Genomic DNA, 16,862 nt, shown 5'->3' on the forward strand with positions numbered 1-16,862 from the left:
AGTAGCCTCAAATAGGTTGGTGTGCAGAACATAGAAGTGTAACGGAAACAACAGAGGATTGAGTACGAGGTGAAGAGTGTGAATGCGGTGATGAGTACACTGATGGCGATGACAAGCGCTGATGAGTGTTGACGATGTTGGCAAAGACTATCTACTTACTTTAAGATGGATGTGCTCGATGATCCCTTGGGGTATGTGGAGCAGAAAGTGCACAGTGACAGAAGGTAATGACGAGAGTAGCAGTAAATGTGCTGATGCCACAACAACGGGCAGGCTAATGGTGACAACAAGCGCTGATGAGTGTTGATGATGAAAGCAAAAGATTTTACTTACTTTAAGATAGACGAGCTTGATGATTGTGGAGTGAGAAGTAGTCCACGGCGGCAAAAGGTAATGCTGAGTGCGGCACCACGACGACGAGCATGCTGATGGCGACGACGAGCTTCGATGGTGGTGGGTGTTGTGGGGAAATGAAACCACAGCCACCGTATTTACTAATACACAAACAATGGAATACAACAAATAATTATCGCATTTGGAAAACTAACCTGATACACATAGTCCACCGTAACCAACCCTTTCCGCACTGTGAGTACTAGTTTTCATTTGTTGACACAGTGAGACTGAGGTTAACCACCGCATTTCCAGTGTAGCACTAAAATCAATGTTCACCAAAGCCTGTTCGGTACAGTTTGCTTGTGTCTGGGCCCCAAATCTGGCTTTTATTATCAAACTGGTTTGTCACATTGGTGCCAATAATTACAGGCAGTTGCACCCCAAACCTAGAATGTGTCTGCCTTTGACATCTTCTTCAATTGTCAACATCCCAGCACAGTGCATATGCCTTCCTGTCATGCTCACCACCTGCTTCAGCTTCCATGCCCAGTTCCAGGATGCTCACACTGGTTTTGAAACCAGTCAGGTCTCACGCAACACAGGTGCTCACTTCACCCAACTTTACCTGTTTCAGGACCATCCCCTCAGGATCATCCCTGGCCATCTCATTCACCCTCCCTCCCTCGAGACTTGTCACCACCCCCTTGAGATTTGTCACCGCCCCCTCGAGATTTCTTGCTGCCCCCTCCAGATTTTTCACCCCCACCCCAGCCATCATCTCCCATACTCCCTGATCCAACTCATGAGGATTCAAACACCAACGCAGAATTCACTGATGCGAGCAAGCGTTGCTATCACACATTCCATTCAAAGTTAAATGGTAAGTTTCATTCAAGTTTGAATACTCTGTTTTTGACTCAAATATATGCTTAGGACAACCATGCATGGCTGATGGGACATTTCTGCTGCATGGTACCCCTCCGACTCCTGTGCCACTGAAGGCTCCTGATGATTGGAGCCCATACCACAATAGAATCAAATTCAAGGCGGCAGAGTTCGCATTCAAAAGATGCCACATGTCAGCGAGGAATTTGGATTTCCTGTGTGACTTGATGGCTGCAACACTTGTGAAACACCACAACACCCCTCCATTCACTGATCACAAAGATCTGCACAACGTCATAGATGCGACACAGCTTGGTGATGTCCCTTGGCAGTGTTTCTCTGCACAATACACAGGAGAACAACCTGAGGTTGTCCCACCTTGGATGGACGAAGAATTTGAGGTCTGGTATAGGGACCCTTGTGCAATGGCGCACAATATACTTGCTAACCCTACCTACAAGGACAAAATTGACTATGTGCCATTTCATGAATATGATGCATCAGACGAGATGCGCTGATGGAAAGACTTCATGTCCAGAGACTGGGCATGGCAACAGGCAGTACGTCCTCCATCTCTTTCTGGTATTGCTCATAATATAGCTAATATTCCATCAAGGACACCATATTGCAAGATCCAGAAACACATGGATCTGCTTTGATCCCAATCATTCTCGGTAGTGACAAGACTACTGTCTCTGTGGGCACTGGTAATAATGAGTATTACCCCCTCTATGCCTCGATCGGTAATGTATGTAACAACATACGATGCATGCACCATGATGCTCTTGTCATCATCAGTTTCCTCACCATACCCAAAAGTATGTATGTTCATATTTAAATTTCATTATGCCTCATCTGACCTGTCTTACAGCTGACAAGACACATTCGAAAGATGACTTATTTCGGATATTTTGCTGCCAGCTGTTCCACAGCTCATTGTCCATGATTCTCTCCAGTCTAAAACCTGTTATGACTGAGTATGAGGTCGTGCACTGTGGAGACGGACACTTTTGGTGCATCATATATAGTCTAGGACCATACATCATGGATTATGAAGAACAACTAGTGCTATCCTGTATTGTCAAACATTGGTGCCTGAAGTGAGTATTGGCACTTGCAGTCAGTATCCATTCACACTAACAATTCATGTAGATGCATTGCAGTTCGCACAAACCTTGATGGTGATGCCACCTACCACACCCACAAGTTTACTGATTTCTTAATCAATGAGCTACATGTGGATGTATTGTGGGATGAATTTGGTCTCATTGGTGATCTCATCATGAGTCGAACAAGCCGCTCTCCAATACCAGACTAATCTATTTTGTGTAGCCATTCACTAATGACTTCCCCTGAGCTGACATTCATGAGTTGCTGTCATTTGACCTCCTCCACCAGCTAATTAAAGGGGCTTTCAAAGACCATCTCATTGATTGGGTAGCAAAGTACCTCAAGGCCATGCATGGGACCAAATGGTCAGAGGAGATCATGAGCAACATAGATCACAGGTATGTCAACTTACTCATTTACTCAATGATATTATCTAACAATAAGTCAGAGTTGCTGCTGCACCATCATTCTCTGGTCTACGATGTTTCCCTCAAGGCCGCAATTTTAAACAGTGGACTGGCGATGATTCCAAAGCGCTCATGAAAGTGTTTCTTCCGGCTATCGAAGGTCACGTACCTCAAGACATGGTGCATGCATTTCGTGCATTGTTAGAATTCTGTTATCTTGTCCAGCACAATGTCATTACTGAAGATACACTGATTCAGATTCAAGATGCACTTGGTCATTTTCATCGATATCACACAATATTTGAAAATGTCGTTCCCACCTTCTCACTCCCCCGTCAGCACTCGATGGTTCATTATGTTGACATGATCAAACTCTTCGGTGCCCCTAACAGACTGTGCTCATCAATCACAGAATCAAAGCACATCAAGGCCGTAAAGGAGCCTTGGCAGTGGTCAAACAGGCACAATGCTCTTGGTCAGATGCTTGTGACCAATCAGCACCTTGATAAGCTCACAGCGTCCCATGCAGACTTTGATGCGCAAGGGATGCTCACTGGCACAATTTTATCAAGTACTTTAGCTGCTCTTGGTAAGTCTGTTTAAGGTTTCTTTCTCAAATTTCTCACATACTCAACAGTCATATACAACAGCAGATGAAAACGAACCAGACGCCCCTGCTATTGCACCGCAACCAGATGCCCCCATCATTGAACCACAACAAGCAGATGACACTGATGATGCTGAAATAGTTGACGGTCCAACAGTGCTCGCTTATGTGGCACTCGCCAAAACTCCTCGTAAGTAATCTCATGCAATGTCCAATCTCAATGCTCACCACTGCATCTCACAGAATGAAAATGGGCACAGACAGTAGCAGCATTGGCACATGAAGTTGCTGTTCCAGATCTATGATGCCTCATTCAGTACTTTCTATTCTCTCAGCTCAACCCAGATGATGCCTGCAACCCCAAAGATATCCCAGCTGCTAGCTTGCCTCAACATGAAGGCAAGCTTCAGGTCTTCAATTCTGCTGCTGCAACGTTTTATGCTCCCAGTGATCTGAGTGGCATTGGTGGCATGCGACACGAACATATCCGTGCATGTCCACTCTGGCAAAATGAGTACCCACACAATGATTGCATGTTCATTAACACTGATTCAGATGCTGAAGGGATGCAAGGACTCGAAGTTGTGAGAGTCATATGCTTCTTTTCATTCAAGCACAACTGGGAAGTATATCCTTGTGCTCTCATACAGTGGTTTGAGAAGATTGGTGACTGCCCTGATGAAGATACTGGCATGTGGATGGTCACTCCAAGTTTTCATGAGGACGGCTTGAGGAACCTTGCTGTCATTCACATCGAGACGGTCTTCCATGCAGCACACTTGATAGCTATCTACAGTTCAGAGTACATTCCTCACTCCCTCAAGTTTTATCATTCTCTTGACACTTTCAGCTTATTTTATGTCAACAAATACACTGACCACCACGCATTCGAGATAGCGTCCTGACTGGATTACATAGGTGGGTTCTCAATCCAATTCTCAGTCCATTGCTAATGGTCAGGTCCTAGGACATCACATGAAGAACACCCAGTCGAAACTTGCGCAGATGCTGACGCAGTACCCCCAGTCCTGTTTCTGGAGAACTTCATATCCTTCCTATTCCCTTGTTCATGCAACCCGTTACATCAACTATCCAGGCCAGCTCCTCTGAGAAGGAAATTCAGGCAATGTCAAGGAGCTTCTGGTCCTGTTTCTGGAGAACTTCATATCCTTCTTAATCCCTTGTTTGTGCAACCCGTTACATCAACCCCATTGAATGAGTAACTTCCCTTCTATCCTAGTTTATACAGCTGGATTGATGAGTTATAGACCTGCTGGATTTGATGGTGATGACGTGCTTACAGTTAGTGAAGCAATATTGGAAAGACTCATATGGGAATATCAGGCAAGGACCTTGCCCTCATCCTAATTTTGACCAATAACAACCAGATTCTATAGATATCCTTATGATTCATCCACAGAAAGTAATACTGTTGAGCTCATTCATGACACATTCCAAAGTCTCAGTGATTGGGATGGCTTTATGGTTGATGGATATGATGGCATCACAATGGACACTCACATCTACCAGATGTTTTCAGATGAGGTATGCACCCTTTTTTCTGACACAACAATGTATTAACAACATGAATAGCAAGTTGCCTACAACTATTCCCAACACATCAAGGAGGCATGCAGTCATGGGTCTAGCCTCTCACCATCATGAAGCTGAGTCTCACCATCACCACCACGAAGCTGGATCTTTCCTCAGGCGTGTCCACCGTGCCATCATGGCCCTTGGCTTATTGGAAGGTTGTGCTGTTGCGTTTGTTCTCAGTGAGTGCTTACCTTGTACCACTAAAATTTCTCTGATCTTCCTATTCCCTTGTTTGTGCAACCCAGTTACATCAACTGTCCAGGCCAGCTCCTCTGAGAAGGAAAATTCAGGCGATGTCAAGGAGCTTCTTCCTGATGGGTCTGTCTTGCAGGTCTATTGCCATCATGAAGCTGAGTCTCACCATCACCACCACGAAGCTGGATCTTTCCTCAGGCATGTCCACCATGTCATCATGGCCCTTGGCTTATGGGAAGGTCATGCTGTTGCATTTGTTCTCAGTGAGTGCTTACCTTGTACCGCTAAAACTTCTCTGATCTTCCTTCTAATTGACCTTCCTTCCCAAAGCACATTAAGCTGAAGCACTTAGAGCACAAGCGCCAAAGGTTATTGCAATGGAAAATGTTCGAGGATCAAATGCTGCACACTCAAACAACAGCAGGCACAGGAGTTGCTTAGCATTCATTATGACCCCACTGCCTCAGCTCATCTCACAGTCTTGGCGCCCAGAGACCCTTTCTAAGGCTGTCAGTTCTCAAGGATGAAGTCCAGGTGGCTTACATGTCAGCAATGCACAGTGTCGTTCAAGGAGGTCGTGTCCTCTATGGACTGTAAGTTGTTCACCCTCGACACAGCTGAATGTGCTCTTGCATTTTACTCTAAACTACTAACATCAACCAAAATGCTAGTTTACAGGTCCATCCTGCAGCTCCCAGATGCCAAATTGCCAAGATGATAATATCAACTTCAAGATCAGTAAGTTTGCAGCTTGTCTGCTGTAATATTTCCACTCACCTTAACCTGCAGTCACGCTGCACTCGCATTCAGTTTTGACCCTTGTGCCCCAAGACCCTCTTCAGTCTCTCCCACAACCCCAGTGGGACCTCCGAGTCCACCTGCCATCCCACATCCTCATTCACCTCTGTGAGTGCACAAGCAGCAGCCTCTGTCCACCAGCATTTTCGCTCCTGCCTGCAACGCACGTTGGAGTCCATTGATCTTGGTTTATCTGTCATTCCAGCATCATCAATGAACAAACAATGAGCCAAAGCCTGAGGACGTACCAGATCGCATTCGAGATCTTTGTTCAGACAAGTATAGAGTTCAAATCATGAGTAGTAGTAGTAGTAGATCAATAATGATGTATTGCAACTTGCAGCGCTTGTTTCAGCATTGGTAATTGATCTTGCCTTACACTGCTTTTCGGCACTTAAATTCCACGTGCTTCCTTACTTGACTTGTCAAACTCAAAGCAAAGTGAATAATTATAGATAAGTTAAAAATAAGTTTTAATTTTCAAAATAAGCTGCACTAAGGAATGTGTGAATTTACTGATGACCATCAAAGCAGCAACAATGGCGAGGACAACTTGGGAGGAGAGATGTATTATACGTGAGATGTGATATGGGATCTTGAAAATAAATCTGAAGGGGCAGTAGGAAAATGGCTTGCTTTTTATGTCCTGAATACTGTTCGGTGCAGTCCCTATGCACCTCAAATGCACCTTCAGACAGATGATATTTGCAATGCCAGCAGATTGCTAACTGACCTTGAATTTATATTTGACTCCGGGTATTCTATTTACAAGGTGGAAGAACCCAATTGCAAGGACACAATCAATTGATGATGACATACAATTCCAAACTATTGTCATATAATTATAAGGAATGTGAAACTAGATACCAGCAGCTGAGGCTTTGGAGATCCAAATTGCAAAAGAGGGTACACTCCTCAGGTATAATATTGTTAATGTGCACTGTATAGTACCAATAACTCTAATATCAGTCACCAAGAATGCAAATTGTTTTTTCAGTGGGTACAGACTGTCTGGCTAGCATAGTGACACGATGTACCTGAAGGAACGCTGTCTTTTTTCAATTGGTCTGGCTAGGTGAGATTATGCATGATATTTTTACAACCCAGGTAGCGTCGCAGGTGCGCAGCAGTATTAATATGACATCCTGTAGTGACGATGGTCATCACCTCCCCAACTTTTCTGAGTATGTCTCACTTGAGACATGTGCGCAGTACAGTGCCTCGTGCGCTGTGTTATATGACATTTGCTATATCCTCAATTATTCCACACCATAGCAAAGGGATCGCCGTCTTTGCTGACGTTCGGTACTTTTGCTGTGATGTGGAGATCCATCATGCATAATGGCCCATGAACAGAAACACCAATAGGGATATGCGAAACCAAACAAAATATCATCAATGATGAGGACTTGTGCATATGTACAAGACCAAGGAACATTTCTCTATAACAAACACGAGGATAATGGTATCAGTAATACAACACAATGGAATGACTCATTGAGTCAAATTCCGCACATCCAAGGTAATTAATTATTTGCTTTCTCCTCCACTCGAGTGGGGGCGGAATTGGAACAGGAGGGGTTGGAAGGTGTAAAGCAGCGACGAGAGCCATACACATCCCAGCTAACACTTGTTAGCAAGTTGGAGCAATTAGCACTCTAGAGCGCACTTACCATTCATTGATTGGAGTTCCGCAAGAGTACTGGGCTTCCCAGCTGGATAGGGAGGATTAAAGACGGAAGGCCATTCCAATGACTCATCCAATGAGCGTTGATGATTGTAAAGTCGAATTGGCCACAATCCGTTGCTGCAAATTCAATCAGGAAAGTGTTGTCAAACGATGCAATAAAACGATGCTCACCCACTGATCTGTTCATGGACCCTCTTCTCCATCACTTTGATCTTCTCCTCCAACGCACAGACCTTTTTTACAATATCATTAAACATCTCATCCATGCCATCGACCGTCTTAACCATGACACCAGACATCTCCCCAATATAATCGAGTGTCTCTCCCATACCTTTAACCCTCTCCCCTAACCTATCAAGTGTCTCCTCCATGCCATTGAACCTCATTACTACATCATCAAACACATGTTGCATACTATCGAGCTTTCGTATCACCTGTTCAAAAGCAGCTTTAAGTTTAAGTAAATCTTTCGCGTATAATTCGAGTCGATCAACAATAGCAACTGCAGCATCGCGTATCATAGTGAAATGTTGTGCAGGACCCGGTGGCACAGGGCCTGATGGAGAAGATGCTGGTGCAAGAGGAATAGGTGTCATTGGAGCTCGAGGAGTAGAGAATGAGAAAGCGTCGCTGATTCTTGAGTTGAAGCAAGGAAATACTTATAAATGGTGACGCCACTGACGCGACAAAGGCGTCGAGGTGAAGCGTTTTGGTTTCTATCTGGGCGTCGTCAACGACGATGAGACTTTCAAAGAAAAGCTGTCATGAGCTCTCGGAGAAAAATGACATAGTTACCATGTTCAATTCTCCCAAGACGAGCCAGAGCGCTGCTCTACTCACCCACAGGAGCTGCATCATGACTGAATACGCTGACAGGAATGTCCAAGTAATATCGGCTATCATCAATACCGAAAAGCCGGTAACGCGAACGATCGTCTGGGCGAAGAAGAGGGAGAGGAATGAGTAGCTACAAGGAAACAAACAAGTATTGACGCTCTGACAACGCACATGAGATGCCTGATGTAGGCCAACTAGATCCAGCTTGCTGTCGACTTGTGCCTCATTCGTCGCAGATGAAACCGATGTGGCTGCAACAGCACAAAAGCTAGCGAGGTCAGAAAGAACCCGTGAGATGGCATCTGGTGAGATTGACGCAAGGAGGGGAGCGATATGTATCTTGCGGCAGTTGGCAGCAGACACTGCAGCAAGGCCCAGGGTCAGAATGCAAACGACATAGAGAAATGCTGGCATATACCTGCGCAGACACGCCAACTCACCAAGCAAAGCTACCGACGAGGTACTCATTGATGGTTGTGGAAGGTCTGCTGGCGATGACGCGCGAACATTTTGTTAATTCTCTTTCAGATCTTACAGTTTCCCTTGTCATACGTGCCCAGAAGCCATCAGAGTTTTTTCCGCAAGGGTGTGGGCGGTTGATCATGTTGGCAGAATTAAATTGCGACATGTATGCTTTACAGTAAGTAGCACGGAAATGTTGCCAGTATATCCAAAGGTGAACAATATCCAGAGCTATGACGGGTTGAAATTGATCGACCATTGGTGGCCGAAGGTAATGAGTTCGTCTCAATAAATGAATGAGTCGTCGTTGTGCTCGTCCTCGACCAACAAATCGGTACAAGAGGTTGGGTGAACAACGCTACGATTCGTTACTAAAATTTTGATTAACAGAGTAACATGAATTGATGCAATGAGAATGATTCAAACTTGTTGGTCGGTAGTTGCAACGTTGAGTGCTGAGCCCTGATGATCTCCTCGATCATACGGAGCTTCTCCACCATCCCGTCGACCATCTCCACCATCCCATCGACCCTTTCCACCGTCCCGTCAACCCCTTCCCTATCCCATCAAGCTTCTGATCAAATTCCTTCCTCGTGCAATCCATATACTCTTGCACACTACGAAGCCTTCGTTCCACCCGTTCGAAGCCCTCTCGAAAGGTATCTTGAAGTGACAAATCACCTACAGGACTTAGCCGTGTAGGGGGCACAGGTACCAGAGAAATCACAACCATGGGAGCCCACGCACTCAAATTCAAACGTTCGACAGACGCGCAAGTAGGCCTAGGCAACGATGATGAAACAAGAGCAGTTTCGAATTCAGGCGCCAACTCGTTCAAGCTGAGCTTGAAACTGTGGGCGACTGCGGCTAGCAGAGCAATTGCACAGTGCAGCAAGTCACACTTCCACCTCTACCAAATTTGTTGCCCATCCCCATTCTCTAAGTGATACAACGACGTTATTATGAACGCGAGACGAGTTCCTCCGCCAGGTGCGTTTGGTTGCAGCAACTCATGAAGGGGTGCGCAAAAGACTTACGTCATAACCCTGCAGGAGCGCCTCCATCTTATGCATTCGTGAACCGCGTCTATGGCAGAAGTCTGCGTCCCGTTGTTCTTGCATGTATGTCGTCGTGCAGTCTCATCGATTCTACTATGCTTATGGTCTGTGTTATGAAGTCGCGGTAATGGGGGCCATATGGTCTTTAGCATGGTAAGTCCTGTCAGTTGTCGTCAACGTGGTAAATATCGAATACCGTCTTTCTAGGGTTGTAGGTAACCAATTTGTCCCCTGTGGACCCGTTCCCTGAGCTTTCCCGCAGGTTGCATCTTTCAAAGAGCTACAAGTCGACCAAAACGGTTGGTCATCCCTTCGTTTCAGTACATACATACCCGAGCTCACTAACCCTGTGCCACAGGCGCCTATCCTAAACTCGCCCCACTAGCTATAGCTCAAGGCGTCCTCTATTGCGTTTGTCTCGCGATAGAGATATTTGGCATTTACAGCTCGTTGACTGTGAGTCGGAGTTGTTGCGCAATGCAATGACGTCGTCCCAGCGCTAATACTAACCTCACAGCAACGTGCCTGGATGGTTAGGATGTATGCGTTTTTGAGCGGTATTGCGGGTCTTCTCGTCGTTGGTGTCGGCCTCATGCGCTGCATCACTCATTTCACTTACAAGGTGAGTTTACTTAACTACTCGTTTTGAACGTTTTGGCTGACGATGGGTAGGGTGAACTCATAGATGAATGCATAAGTATCTCAGTGAATGGAGAAGTGGATAGTGTTGGTGTTTTCATACAGCTTGTTGTGATGCATGACTTATTCGTGAGTAGGCATTCGGAATATGGGCCTCCAACCCTACGCCGATGAGCAGCGCCGACGCCACGTCTTGTAAGTGTTGGTACGTGACTCTTCCATCGGAATCTTACCTTGCTGCAGATTGCAATGACGAATGGAACCGTGATTCATGGAGTGAGATCGTGTCTACTATCTTCGAGATCAGTGCGTATGACACCTGTTGAGTCTACATGTAGAGCTAACAATTTTGAAGTTGCTTGCCTATTGTTCACATCTACCGCTTTTGCGTATTACCGTCAAGTGGTTGATCCTATGAGCCCTGCTAATGCCTTGAGGGCACCGTCGAACCAGGCGCGGTTGGACCTTTTCCCACCGCACTATAACCGACCTTATGATCCCGAATACCAACCAGCCTATGCTCCACCGCTTGGACCCCCACCTTCAGACGCCAAGCCTCCCGATTACACCTACGCGGGCGGAGAGTATGGACATGGGCTTGAGAAGGATGATAAGAAGGAAGACGACCCTTTTTCAGACTACGAAGGACCTAGCGTACCCCGACCGCTACACTTTGCCGAGGACCGAGGATAGGGATGCGACGAATCTTTCATGGATCTGTTTGTGGGACATTTTTCTGATATCTTAAAATATCACGTTGTATGCTCCAGATTCCTATGTAATACCACTCGACCACTCGAGGGGCATTGACTGTGCCTCTTCTTGCACGACATCGCACGTTCAAACGACTGCATACTAACCTCGGTCTGGATTTTGATGGTGCGGTTCTACATGGATGTGACAAACGAAATGAAAAATGCATGAGGATCCATAGTCATAAAACGACCACTCCAAAAGACCAAAGTATTACTATTTACTTGCGGCCTCCTGCCTTCTGTTGGCTTTTGATGACCTTCTTGACTATCTTTGCCTCCTCGACAAGGAATGCTCGTAGGATGCTGTTCACACACAGTTTAGATAAAGAGAGACATGAAGTGACGAAGAAACGCACCGCGACTTGACACAGTCTCCGCATCGCGAACCACCATAAGCCCTGCACACAGTCTTTTGGCGCTTTGAAATCGTTGCATATTGGCGGGGACGGAGAGCAGGGACCTATAACCACCACAAACGAAAATCAACTCTAATCAACAACCTAGTGAAAAGAAACGTACACCAGGAAGACCAATACCGCAATCACCGCATTTTGGCTGAGTAGGAAGTTTCTTGAGGTGGTGGTATACGAGTTTTCCACCTGGTGTCTTTACGATGCGTCTGCGGCTTGAGGTGGTGTTGTAGGGTTGGCGTTTACGGAGGGTGACGCGTTGAGCCATTTGGGGAGCTGTTGATGGGGTTTCGTTAGTCAGTTCCGTCAAGACTTTCCTGGGATTTTGCTGTCTGGACTTACATTATTTTGAGCCTGTGCAAAGTCCACGTTAACATTAGCATTATTTTGTGTTAGACAGCGATGAGATGTACCTTGAGCAGAGGTCTTGAGGTCGTTTGGGCCGCGTCAATACACCAATCGCTGCACGGAGGGTTGTGGCTGATTGGTAATATACAGTACTTCGGCAATGTCCGACTGGTCTGTTTAGACTGCGCTTGTTTGGTGCTTGTCATCCACTCGGCGATGCGGTTCATGTTTCGAGTAGTGACAGAGCTCGAGCACGGCACGTCGTGCTATATACCTGTCACTACTCGTTGAGATGCCTGCAGAGCCTAAGACTGTAGTTCACATCCGCTGGTGGTATCACCTTCGATACATCATGCGTTCTTCCTGTAAACGTGTTTTTGACTGTGTGTTGGGATCGCAGGACTCTAACTGCGTCACACTACTCAGTGAAATGCGCGCTTTGGCTGATGCTCACACGGACACGCTCCTGATTCCTGAAATTTTGAGTTCTTTGTCGGGTTCTGCATCAAGTCTGCTCGTTCACATAGCCTATCTCCGGCCATTTCCTGGATAATTCAGACTCCTCGGATACACAAGTCTCATCATACCGTCTTACCATGCCAGAACTGACTGGTAGGTGGACTGTCCTTGGATATTTCAGTGCGCTAATGATTAGTCTTGGTTTCTTTTTGCACATAATGAATCAGAAGGCCTCACTTTTTCTTAAAAAAAAGACAACTGCGTGATGTCACATGCATCCAATATTCAATATTCAGATTGTGCAGTGCGCACATTTTTCAGGACCAAGGATTCGTAGCACATGGTTGGATATGCCATATAAAGCAGTATGTATGATGATATATCTGACCACTTCTTGGACTTTGATCTGTGCAGAGTTTGCCCATGGCACTTGTCATCCACATTTTCCAAATGCTCCCAAAGATGGTATGTGGTTTATCCTTGACAGAACTTGTGTTCTTCCCACCTACATTTTTCCTGAGTAGTTGCTGGAGGCCATTCTTTGTCAATTCTCTTGTGGTTCTTGTGACTAGTGTTAAATCTCTACAACAGTTCAATCCATGAAGTTATGTGAGATGTGTGTATGTGAACACTGGCAGAGCACTCATAGAGTACTGTAGTATGTGGCCACCCATAAGATGCAAAACTAATCCAGATGACCTTGGTAGATATCAAGTATGTACTCCAGATCATCAAAGGTTATGTGGCACCACTCCTCTGTTTTGGATAATTGAAGAAAAAGGGAATCCTCAGTTGAATCTTTATCTCAGGTTAACTGTCATAGAACACTGGTAACTGTGTCTCCTTGATGATAGTCCAACAGCTGGCTAGAGACACTGACAGATCTGTAGCCATGAAAAGTGAAACTTGAGTCGAGCAGATTTGTTGTTTTCAAGGGACTCTTGGATGTTATTTCAAAGCAACAATTTACCATGTGAAAGGTCAGCCTCCAAGCTGACAATCTGCCTGAACAAACTGTATAGCTTCCTGTCAATGACAGAAACAACAACAGCACAAATAGGATTGGGGTCTCCATGATTGGTAGTGACTGTGCTTGGAAATTTGATGAGTTGCAATTGCCATGTGGCATCAACAATCTTCCCCATAATCCTGGTGTGTGGTTGGGCAGCAGTGAGAGTCACTGCTTGAACCTTGGCAAACCACTGTTTGCTCTTAGTCCAGCTCCAAATGTTTGGATGGAGGGTCACTGTTGCTGTCAGCCATGCATTTTGCTCAAGGAGGTATATGACAATATCACTCAGATGATTATCAAGAGCAATATGGAGTGCAGTTCTGGTGGTCCAGTCATCCACAGAAAGATCACCAACGAGCACTTTTATGACTAGTAACCATTGATGCTGATCAGCTCTGAGCCTCAATCTTAGGCTGGAAAGTAAAGCATGAAGAGGGGTGGAGCCATCAACAGTGAAATTGATATCTGCACTGCATTGACACAATTTATGAATGATTTTTGAGGACTGCTGCCTGGACTCAATGGCCATATACGGAATGTCAACAGGTAGCTTGACCTCTGTTTGTGACAGCAAGAACTCCACAGCTACTTGGCTTCTGATTGCAGCTGCCCATGAAATTGGGGCAAAGGAACCTGAGGGAAGATCCCACTGATGGTACAAATTGGTTCGGATTGAAGAAGATTTGTTGAGGTTGACACCAAGTTCCAGGAGAACATTGAGAAAGATGGGGTTTGAGGCTATGGCAAAAAGCAAGGGAGGGCCTAAACCACAGGCAACATCTACTCCCAGGAGATCAGGTTGCTCCTTGATGAGAGTTTCCACCATCCATGGCTTTCTGAACTGAAGAGGGACAAATAGAAGTGAAAGGGAAGCAACACTCAGCTGCACGCCATCTGTTAATGGTTGAACTAGACTTTCAAGTAGGGGATGTTTATCTGTGTTGTGAAGCAATGCCATGTGTAGCTGCTGCAGGGCAGCTATAACATGAGGTTCCTTCTCCAAAACATGACAAAGGTGCATCAATGCTTTAACTGTATAACTCAGCAATGGATGGCTTGCTTCACCACTGGCAGCAGAGGCAGAGCCTGCGTCACAACCTGTAGCTATACAAACACCTTCAGTTCCATAGTTTTTAACTGTGGAACACAGCATCATACCTTTTGCATACACATACATGGAGTCACATAACATATACATGTCAAAAGTTCACAAATATGCACATGCACATCTGAGATCAATTTCAGGATATTATTTGGGTGTTGGCTGATCAGATATTCCTGGTTGTGTAGCACATCAGTGAATGAATAACATGAAGTGGGTTAATATATCATACTTTTACACTGTAATGAGATGGAGAAATGATGCCAGTTGCCTCATCATAGGTCACAAGGCTGCTGCACACAACCACAATATCCATAGGGTCCATCACACCAAGGTCCATATTGAGACTTGACTGTCCAGCCTTGATCATTATTGCTTCATTGAGTTGATCGAGTGTCAAAGGGGAGAGTGTGCTGGCGAGCCAAAGCAAGCAGCTCTTGGAAATTTGGCCATCATTGTGTCCCCTCTCCTCAATGGAGTGAATAATTCTATCATATGCTTCATATAGTCCTTCTGGAAGGTCATCAAGGGCTTTCTGAACACTATCAGGTCTTCTGCACTTCAATATCACATCTAGTTGATACTGAACCCAGTGAAACCTGTATGTGATCACATGATGATAAATTTTCAAGGAGCAAGTGAAAGCTGCTTTGCTCACATGCACTTGGCCTTCTTTAATAATTTCTCTAAAATAGCTGTTCTGAGTGTTTCAGATAGGTGTGACAGATGTGAATGAGTCATCAGCTGCTTAGCAATGTGTGCACATATATCTTCTTGCATTTGTTTGGCACTGTCCTTCAGCAACATGATGGGGAGATGATGGAAGGCTGTTGTGATGTTGGACTCAGTTTGACCGGTAACAAAGAGTCATAGTTGAGCATCTTCAGGGAGTTTTACAAGATGTCCTATAAGATCACAGTGGTCCTTACATTCATCTAAGGCATTGATTATAAGGACTGGTTGGTCAACTAGCTTAGACACTTCAACAAGAAGCTTTCATAGAAATCCCAGATCTGTGGGACAACAATCTCCATTATATTGTTGCTGTTGTAGCTTGTGCAGTGAAACCAAAACCACTTCTGCATTCGAACCTTGTTGCTTTTGCTCATGTATCTTGGTGATCCAGTCATTTTTAGGTTGCCAGAGAAGCTGAACAACCAAAGATCACAACACTGCAGCTGCAATTCTCATCTTGTCATTTCTGAAATTGCAATAAAAGTAGGTAAGCATCTGGGGCTTGGTTTGCCCACCATCCTGAATTTCGTCAATGACAGCAGAACTGATTATTCAGAAGTCAATTAAGACCCTTCAAATCTGTTGAAACTTATGCAAGGATAGTCTTTCCACCCCCAGCTGTTTCAAATGTCAGTAACCTGCAATTAATGGTAAATATAATAAACCCAATGTTGGCCATTCAACCATAGGAATGCACATTCAGAATTATTCCAGATCTTATACTGCTCAGCCTGGAAAATCCAGTGACAGGTCGCAGTGTTGTGCTCCTGACGGGAGATATTGTGCTTTTCAATGCAAGGCACTGGGTTCATCCATTGAAGGAGCCTTTGATGTTTCGAAGCTACACAAATTTTTTGAATAGGGTGAGAAGGCAACTGGTGCTTACCATTTCACCTTTCTCCTGCACCTCTTGTGCTACTTTTAATTCCTGGAGTTCTTGACCAACTTCCTGGACTCCTAGGTTGACTTTCTTGAGGCCTCAATTGACTTCATTGAGTGTGATCCTTACAATGTATTAGTATTGACGATCATAACAAGTGAGTCAGCTCACCATGTATCTATTGCTAGAATTTTTGTAATTTTGCCACAGTATTGCTTCAATTTATTGATGATTGCACCTGCCACCTTTTCTTTGAAAGGCCACACTATTCTGGTTGTCGTTTTTAGTTTCCTGCTTTTGTGCTCACTTGGCAGAATGTTCTTCAGTTCCATTTGTAATTTTGTGACTGGTCTGCTGTTGGCCATCAGATTTGAAAGTGCAAGATGGAGATTTTCTGGAAGAGAGCCATCTTTCTCAATCTCCATAACAGTAGTCAGGACTCTGCCAATTGAGCTAAAATTGTTAAGCAGGTTCTAAGAAGTCAAGTTGGTGTTGTGGATGGAAGCAACATATCCTAACAAAAGAGCTGAAGCTTGCACTA

At 45.0% G+C, this 16,862-nt stretch overlaps 6 protein-coding genes across 6 annotated transcripts; 3 read left to right on the top strand and 3 right to left on the bottom strand.

Moving 5' to 3' along the window:
* Positions 1 to 1,448: 1,448 nt before the first annotated feature.
* Positions 1,449 to 4,250, top strand: BJ212DRAFT_1446166 (uncharacterized protein; the record flags this gene model as incomplete). The annotated part of the gene is made up of 8 exons (XM_041338202.1): positions 1,449 to 1,697; positions 1,838 to 2,039; positions 2,093 to 2,321; positions 2,374 to 2,507; positions 2,579 to 2,729; positions 2,780 to 3,309; positions 3,610 to 3,635; positions 3,663 to 4,250. The coding sequence occupies 8 exons, from the start codon at positions 1,449 to 1,451 to the stop codon at positions 4,248 to 4,250; spliced, it is 2,109 nt and encodes a 702-aa protein (XP_041194639.1).
* Positions 4,251 to 4,854: 604 nt separating this feature from the next.
* Positions 4,855 to 6,116, top strand: BJ212DRAFT_1479089 (uncharacterized protein; the record flags this gene model as incomplete). Its single annotated transcript, XM_041339809.1, has 5 exons — positions 4,855 to 4,890; positions 4,943 to 5,120; positions 5,187 to 5,399; positions 5,815 to 5,874; positions 5,926 to 6,116. 5 exons carry the CDS (start codon positions 4,855 to 4,857, stop codon positions 6,114 to 6,116), a joined length of 678 nt encoding a protein of 225 aa, XP_041194640.1.
* Positions 6,117 to 7,373: 1,257 nt separating this feature from the next.
* Positions 7,374 to 8,875, bottom strand: BJ212DRAFT_1576043 (uncharacterized protein; the record flags this gene model as incomplete). Its single annotated transcript, XM_041342147.1, has 6 exons — positions 7,374 to 7,557; positions 7,608 to 7,741; positions 7,796 to 8,254; positions 8,307 to 8,383; positions 8,465 to 8,560; positions 8,633 to 8,875. 6 exons carry the CDS (start codon positions 8,873 to 8,875, stop codon positions 7,403 to 7,405), a joined length of 1,164 nt encoding a protein of 387 aa, XP_041194641.1. The 3' UTR covers positions 7,374 to 7,402.
* A 908-nt stretch (positions 8,876 to 9,783) lies between these two features.
* Positions 9,784 to 11,458, top strand: BJ212DRAFT_1343605 (uncharacterized protein). The gene is given in 11 exon segments (XM_041335233.1): positions 9,784 to 9,913; positions 9,976 to 10,044; positions 10,101 to 10,135; positions 10,148 to 10,150; positions 10,244 to 10,280; positions 10,340 to 10,437; positions 10,499 to 10,603; positions 10,654 to 10,707; positions 10,758 to 10,815; positions 10,864 to 10,926; positions 10,976 to 11,458. The coding sequence occupies 11 exon segments, from the start codon at positions 9,886 to 9,888 to the stop codon at positions 11,311 to 11,313; spliced, it is 888 nt and encodes a 295-aa protein (XP_041194642.1). The 5' UTR covers positions 9,784 to 9,885; the 3' UTR covers positions 11,314 to 11,458.
* Positions 11,459 to 12,302, bottom strand: BJ212DRAFT_1343611 (ribosomal protein L34Ae). Its single transcript, XM_041335234.1, has 4 exons — positions 12,199 to 12,302; positions 11,895 to 12,139; positions 11,732 to 11,835; positions 11,459 to 11,678 (listed from the first exon to the last, which is right to left on the bottom strand). The coding sequence occupies exons 2-4, from the start codon at positions 12,051 to 12,053 to the stop codon at positions 11,594 to 11,596; spliced, it is 348 nt and encodes a 115-aa protein (XP_041194643.1). The 5' UTR covers positions 12,054 to 12,139; positions 12,199 to 12,302; the 3' UTR covers positions 11,459 to 11,593.
* A 1,243-nt stretch (positions 12,303 to 13,545) lies between these two features.
* BJ212DRAFT_1298268 (uncharacterized protein) lies at positions 13,546 to 15,513 on the bottom strand (the record flags this gene model as incomplete). The annotated part of the gene is made up of 4 exons (XM_041332674.1): positions 13,546 to 14,702; positions 14,780 to 14,882; positions 14,939 to 15,305; positions 15,365 to 15,513. The coding sequence occupies 4 exons, from the start codon at positions 15,511 to 15,513 to the stop codon at positions 13,546 to 13,548; spliced, it is 1,776 nt and encodes a 591-aa protein (XP_041194644.1).
* Between the last annotated feature and the right edge of the window lie 1,349 nt (positions 15,514 to 16,862).

Source organism: Suillus subaureus (assembly GCF_016647635.1).
Source record: "Suillus subaureus strain MN1 chromosome Unknown BJ212scaffold_10, whole genome shotgun sequence".
Lineage (NCBI taxonomy): Eukaryota > Fungi > Basidiomycota > Agaricomycetes > Boletales > Suillaceae > Suillus > Suillus subaureus.